General features: G+C 48.1%; 1 protein-coding gene across 1 annotated transcript in view; it reads right to left on the bottom strand.

The window, feature by feature from the left end:
• CEACAM19 (CEA cell adhesion molecule 19) overlaps positions 1-4,155 on the bottom strand; it is a 17,421-nt gene extending 13,266 nt beyond the window's left edge. Inside the window, exons 1-3 of the mRNA XM_037729156.1 lie at positions 4,147-4,155; positions 3,952-4,048; positions 2,970-3,338 (exon numbers count right to left, since the gene is read on the bottom strand). Of these exons, the coding sequence (XP_037585084.1) occupies positions 2,970-3,338; positions 3,952-4,048; positions 4,147-4,155 (475 nt within the window). The remainder of the gene's footprint in view (positions 1-2,969; positions 3,339-3,951; positions 4,049-4,146) is intronic.
• Between the last annotated feature and the right edge of the window lie 3,434 nt (positions 4,156-7,589).

Genomic DNA, 7,589 nt, shown 5'->3' with positions numbered 1-7,589 from the left:
AAAAAAAAAAAAAAAAAAAAAAAAAAAAAAAAAAAAAAAAAAAAAAATTTATTCCTTACAGTTCTGGAGGCTGGGAAGTCCAGGATCAGGGTGGCAGTGTGGTCCGGTTCTGGCAAGGACCCTCTTCTGGGTTGCAGATTGCTAACCTCTTGCTGTGTCCTCGCATGGTGGAGGGGGTCAAATGAGCTCCCTGGGGCCTTAGTTATAGGCACAAGAAGGGCCAGTGTATTAGTCAGGGTTCTCCAGAGGGACAGAACTTACAGGGTATATGTTTACGTATTAATAAAAAGGAGTTTAGTAAGGAGAATTGGCTCACATGATCACAAGGTGAAGGTCCATGATAGGCTGTCTGCAAGCCGGGGAAGAAAGAAGCCAGCAGTGGCTTGGTCTGAGTCCAGAAGGCCCCAAATAGGGAAGCCAGTGGTGCAGCCTTCAGTCTGTGGCCAAAGGCCCCAGAGCCCCTGGGAAGCTACTGGTGCAAGTCCAAGAGTCCAAAGCCCAAAAAAACTGGAGTCTGATGTCTCAGGCCAGGAGGAGCAGAAGAAAGCACCCCACAGAGGAGTAAGAAGGAAGCCAGAAGTCCCTGCAAGCAAAACGATCCCATCTTCTGTCGCCTGTTTTGTTTTTTGTCTCACCGGCAGCCAATTGGATGGTGCCCACCTGATATGGTTTGGCTGTGTGCCCACCCAAATCTCATCTTGCACTGTAGCTCCCATAATTCCCGTGCATTGTGGGAGGGACCTGGTGGAAGATAATTGAATCATGGGGCCAGTTTCCCCCATAGTGTTCTCATGGTAATGAATAAGTCTCATGAGATCTGATGGCTTTATAAGGAAAAACCCCTTTAGCTTGGTTCTCATTCTCTTTTGTCTGCCACCATGTAAGACGTGCCTTTCACCTTCTGCCATGATTGTGAGGCCTCCTCAGCCACGTGGAACTGTGAGTCCATTAAACCTCTTTTTCTTTATAGATAACTCAGTCTTGGGTATGTCTTTAATAGCAGTGTGAAAATGGACTAATACTCCACCCACATTGAAGGTGGGTCTTCCTCACCCAGTCCACCAAGTCAAATGTCAATCTCCTTTGGCAACACCCTCACAGACACACTCAGAAACAATACTTCACCAGCTATCTAGGCATCCTCCAGTCCAATCCTGTGATGCCAAATATTAACCATCACAGCTGGGCATGGTGATTTACTCTCGTAATCCCAGGACTAGGAAGCCAAGGTGGGAGGATTGCTTGAGGCCAGGAGTTTGAGACCAGCCTGAGCAATACAGTAGACACTGTCTCCACAGTCTTTTTTTTTAATGAAAAAAAAAAAATATATATATATATATATATGGGCCTAAAATCCATTCACAAGTGCTCTACCCTCATGATCCAGTCACCTCCCACGAGCCCCATTTTTTTTTTTTTTTTTTTTTGAGATGGAGTCTTGCTTTGTTGCCCAGCCTGGAGTGCAGTGGCACAATCTTGGTTCACTGCAACCTCTGCCTCCTGGATTCCAGTGATTCTCCTGCCTCAGCCTCCCAAGTGGCTGGCATTACAGGTGCCTTCCCCCATGCTCAGCTAATTTTTGTATTTTTAGTAGAGATGGGGTTTTACTATGTTGGCCAGGCTGATCTCGAACTTCTGATCTCAGGTGATCCACCCTCCTTGGCCTCCCAGACTGTTGGGATTACAGGCGTGAGCCACCACGCCTGGCCCGAGCTCCACTTTCTAATACCATCATCTTGGGGGTTAGGATTTCAACATATAAATTCTGGGGGGATGCAGACATCAGTCCACAGCACCTCCCTCCCTCAATCACCTTCTTCTGGTATCTCCTCTAAGGTCACTTCTTCAGTGAGGTCTCCCTGATGACCTCCCTTCCCACGTCACATCATCTGGTTCGTATTCCTTACTCAGCAAGTCATAACCACTGTGTGCCTCCAGTTTTCCATCTGTAAAATGGACACAATAATGGCACCCACCTCATGGAGTTGCTTTAAGGTAAAAATGAGTAAATATGGAGTAGTGGTTCTCAACCAGGGGTGATTCTTCCCTCAGGGTGGAGACATTTGGTAATATCTGAAGACATTTTTGGTTGTCACGACTATGAAGGTGCTACTGGTACCTAGTGAGTAGACGCCAAGGGTGCTGCTGAAATATCTGCAATGCAAGAACCCTTTACTAGGAGGAATCGGCCAATACAAAACATCAGTAGTGCTGAAGCTGAGAAACTATGCTTTAGGGAAAATGTTTAAGACAGTGCCTGGCTCTTAACAAGCACCCAAGAAATGCCAACTGTCATTAGTGTCCACCACTCTGTCCCTCACATTTTACCCCGAGTGGATTCATCAGTAAATACTCGCCTTATGAACATAAAGATTGAGGGATGCATTCCTTACAACCAGGCATACAGTAAGTGCTCAATAAAAATTTAGTGACCAGGCACGGTGGCTCACGCTTGTAATCCCAGGACTTTGGGAGGCCGAGGTGGGCGGATCACCTGAGGTCAGGTGTTCGAGACCAGCCTGCCCAACATGCCAAAACTCTATCTCTACTAAAAATACAAAAATTAGCTGGGCGTGGTGTCGGGTGCCTGTAATCTCAGCTACTCGGGAGGCTGAGGCAGGAGAATTGCTTGAACCCGGAAGGTGAAGGTTGCAGTGAGTCGAGATTGTGACACTGCACTCCAGCCTGGGCGAGAAGAGAGGAACTCTGTCTAAAAAAAATTTTTTTTTGGTTAATTAGATTGTGCATTCTCCAGTGCCAGGCACAAGGCAGGCATTTTCATAGATATTTTATTAGTTAATGCATGTGAGGCTTAAAGGCTATCTCTGGGGATTGGTATATGGTAGACACTCAATATGTATGAATAAATGAGAGAACCAAATGAAATGGTGTTTGCACAGGGCCTGGTGCATGGTAGCTGCTCAGGGCTCATTAGCTTCCCCATCTCATCCCCAGACCCTAACACTTACCAGCTACCTGGACCTCAGTCTTTGCCTTCATAGTCCAGTCAGAGTTGATGGTGATGGCTACTTGGTAGGTGCCGCTGTCCGTAGGCTGGGCACGGCGCAGCAGCATGGAACCATTGGGGAAGCCCACAATGTCTCGCTGTCCCATGGCGCTGCCATCCCTTTGGGGCCGTTGTATCCCGGGGATGTAGGTAAATAGTCTCGTGCCTCCATAGGTCTCCTCCCCCAGGTACCAGTTGATGTCCTGGAAGGTGTCTGGGACACCCTGGACGGACAAGAGAAGGTCCCGGTTCTTTTGAGGCTGCTCTGGAATCTTCTGGATGTGGAGGGCTGCCTGGGAGCTTTGGAGCATCCAGAGGACCAGGATTGAGGCTGTGGGAAGTTATAGGGAAAGGCTGAGATCAGGGGTGTTGCCAGGGTTCATGGTATGCTCCTCTCTAGACAGAGATTTTCACTGGAGAGCAAGGACTCTGAGTGCTGCTCATTGGACATAGTGCTGGGATTGATTATTGATGTCTGCCGTGGGTACAGGAGTGGGAACACAGGCATGGATACCACAGATTTGCCATCCTACTGATCCAGAGGTTTTTCTACATTGAGATGCTGTGTGGTCTGCTTCTAAACACATGGACTCTCTGAATTCATTCATTCATTCATTCATTCAATCAATACTTATACGCATGTATAATATATGGGCTACAATACCAACTATATATAATACATCTACACTTCTTTCAATGTTTAGACACTGGAGATATAGCAGAGAACCAAACATACATAAATTTCTGCCTTCATTAACCCGACATTATAGAAAATTCCACAGATAAAACAGTGATAAGGACGTGATTCTGTTGCCCCTCCCCATCTTACTCTAATTTCATCCTCTCAGATCATCTTTCCCTACTTCTAAGAGGAAGCTTCAGTCCCTGGGCTGAGTCCCTCATCCCTTCTCCCCCTCGGCCTTTATGGTGTATATCCTCCTTACCTGAGAGCAGGAGGCTCTTTGAGAAGCAGCCCTGGGTCCCCATGGGAATCTCCACCTTCGTGTCCTGTGGATATGCCAAGGGCCCAGAAGCTGAACACTAAGGGCTAGGCCCTGGCCATCTGACGTAGGCAAACTCAGTAGGGATCCCAGGGGTGCCTTAGAGACCCTGCTGAGGCTGGCCCAGCCCTAGCATACCCTGTCCATAGCCTCTGGAGGCTCCACCTATACTCCCTGGGATGGGAGCACAGACGCAGGTTGAACCAGTTTTTCAGGGTGACTGGGGAACTTCCCAGGACTCCTCCCCTGTCCTTCGTCAACCTCTTTTTCTCACTCAGGGTGACTGCAACAGCAGTCACTGTAACAATAGTCATAGCGGCCTCTGTTTGAACAACTTCCCTGGGTTTGCTCATTCAGCAGCCACCATAAATAACTGTTCCCATTGCATAGACGTGAAAACAGAGGCCCAGGAAGAGGCAAGTCTGCCCATAGACAGATGTGGGATTTCACCTGTTGCTGACTCACTTGAAAGCTCTGAGACAGGCCAGGCAAGGTGGCTCATGCCTGTAATTCCAGCACTTTGGGAGGCTGGGGTGGGTGGATCATGCGGTTGGAAGTTCAAGACCAGCCTGGCCAACATGGTAAAACTCCGTCTCTATTAAAAATACAAAAATCAGTCAGGTGTGGTGGCAGGCACCTGTAATCTCAGCAACTGGGGAGGCTGAGGCAAAAGAGTTGCATGAACCTCGGAGATGGAGTTTGCAGTGAGCTGAGATCGCACCACTGCAGTCCAGTCTGGGTGACAAAGCGAGACACTACCTCAAAAAAAAAAAAAAGAAAGAAAGAAAGAGAAAGAAAGAAAGCTCTGAGCCTAATACTTTAGTCTTGCTGTATTTCCATTCATGAACATTGAATGTCTTTCCATTGAAATGTGCCACTTATAATTTCACAAATATTTACATTTTTCAGAGATGTGTTATTATATATTTTTTGAGACTGAGTCTTGCTCTGTTGCCCAGGCTGGATTTCATTGTTCACCACAGCTTCCAACTTCTGGGCTCAAACAATCCTCCTGTCTCAGCCTCTTGAGTAGCTGGGACTACAACTGTGTACCACCATGCCCGGCTAATTTTTTTATGTTTTGTAGAGATGAGATCTCACTATGTTGCCCCAGCCCGGTGTTGGACTCCTGGGCTCAAGTGATCCTCCCACCTTGGTCTCCCAAAGTACTGGGATTACAGATATGACTCACCACACCTGGCTTAGCCTAGTTTTTTAAAAAGCATCCTCCATTCATTCATTCATCCAGCACACATTCCCAGTGCCCAGTTGTGGGTGCTGGGTGATGTTGGTGACACAGTGATGATTGAGACCATCCTCTGTCCACAGTAGGGTACACAGTCCTGTACCATGTAGGGGGCAGATCCCTCCCCACACAATGATGATCCAGAGTGATCAGGGCTGGAATGGAGGAGGCCAGGAGTCTGGGAGAGCCCAAGGGGACACACCTCATTCAACCTGAGGGGTAGGGAGGGCTTCCTGGAGGAGGGGGCATCTGAGCTGAGACCTGGAGTAAGAGTAGAAGTGAGGCAGATGATGGGGTGAGGCTGGGTGAGGGTTACCAGGCAGCATAAAGAGCAATGCAGGGTGTGGAGGCTGATACAGTCATCAAGGCGAATTGAGGTTGCAATATCCTGGGTGGGTGGAGCCAGGAAGGAGCACATGGGGCATGTCTGTGTGAGGCTGGGTGGTGTGCTCTGTTGGTTGGATCAACAGAGCTTGGGTGATGGAGAGACTAGTGTTATGTTGTTTAATATCATAGCTATTAGTCATATGTGGCTATTTAAATATAAATTTTGGCCAGGCACGGTGGCTCACTCTTGTAATCCTACCTCTTTGAGAGGCCGAGATGGGAGGGCTGCTTGAGCCTAGGAATTTGACACCAGCCAGGGCAACATAGTAGCTGGGATTGCAGGCATGCATCACCAAGCCTGGCTACATTTTGTATTTTTAGTAGAGACTGGGTTTTGCCATGTTGGCCAGGCTGATCTTGAACTCCTGACCTCAGGTGATCCTCCTGCCTTGGCCTCTCAAAGTGCTTGGATTATAGGTGTGATTCCATCTCTAGACAAAAAATTTTTAAAAAATTAGCTAGCTTTGGTGGCTCTTGACTGTAGCTCCAGCTACTCAGAAGGCTGAGGCAGGAGGATTACGAAGCCTGGGAGGTCGAGGCTGCAGTGAACTTTGATCATGACACTGCACTCTAGCCTGGATGACAGAGTGAGAGAGACCCTGTCTCAAAAAGAAAATGTTGAATAGGCTAGGCACAGTGGCTCATGCCTATAATCCCAGCACTTTGGGAGGCAGAGACAGGAGGATCACTTGAGGTCAGGAGTTGAAGGTCAGCCTGGCCAACATAATGAAACCCTGTCTCTACTAAAAATACAAAAATTATCGGGGTGTGGTGGCACACGCCTATAATCCCAGCCACTCTCCACTGGGAGGTGGAGGTTACAGTAAGCCAAGATTACACCACTGCGCTCCGGCCTGGGCAACAGAGTAAGACTCCATCTCAAAAAAAAAATTGAATATATATATGTAAAAATGTATATATGTGTGTATAAATATGTATATATATGTGTGTATTTATATTCAAAGTAATTAAAATTAAATGTATTTAAAAAATGCAGTTCCTCAAACTAGCCACTTTCAAGTGCTCACTAGCCTTGTGTGATCAGTGGCTATTACACTGGACAGCACAGATGGAGAATGCTTTCATCATCATCTCAGAAAGTTCCATCCGGGAGCGAGGGTTGACCTAGGGATTTGAGGCAGGCGTGCCAGGCATTTCTACCTGGTGAGGGCCATGAGGAAGAGATAGCGAGGCCGGGGTGTGATGTATCTATAGCACTTTGTGGGTGTCTGAGTGTTCTGGACACGTCTTCAGCCTGTTGGGGGTGATGGTATCTTCCAGAGGCCCCAGGTTGAGGCAAATCAGGAATCTTTTGAGACGGAGTCTTGCTCTCTCACCCAGCTGGAGTGCAGGGGTGCGATCTCTGCTCACTGCAACCTCCGCTGCCTGGGTTCAACTGATTCCCCTGCCTCAGCCTCTCGAGTTGCTGGGACTACAGGCACCCGCCACCACACCGGGTTAATTTTTTGTATTTTAGTAGAGATGGCGTTTCACCATGTTGGCCAGGATGGTCTCGATCTCCTGACCTTGTGCTCCTCTCGCCTTGGCCTCCCAAAGTGCTGGGATTACAGGCAAATCAGGAATCTTGACATTGAACCACCTTGAAGGATGGGGTGGCCCGGCTATAGACTGGTCGGCTGCAGACTCCAGGGAAGCTCTGCCGTGAGGGGGCGGGTGTGGCTGAAAATCTGGTTTTACTACCATTTGGCTGGGGGATCTTATGGCAAATGACTTCACCTCTCAAGAATGGGGATAAGCATCACCACCTCACAGGGACGTTGGGAGAACAGTGTGCAAGAGGCCCGGCAAACAAGCGACAAACGCCTGCCATTCTTCTTATTATTGGTGTTGACCTTGTCTTTGAACTTACCCCACCTCCCCCATTGCCCCCACCCTCGTGACCCTGCTCAAGAGAAGTATATTTTTCCTGGAGGGATTTTTAATCCTC

The sequence above is a fragment of the Cebus imitator genome, unplaced genomic scaffold, assembly GCF_001604975.1.
Source record: "Cebus imitator isolate Cc_AM_T3 unplaced genomic scaffold, Cebus_imitator-1.0 Scaffold296, whole genome shotgun sequence".
NCBI lineage: Eukaryota > Metazoa > Chordata > Mammalia > Primates > Cebidae > Cebus > Cebus imitator.
This window is presented reverse-complemented; position numbering and strand designations above follow the sequence as displayed.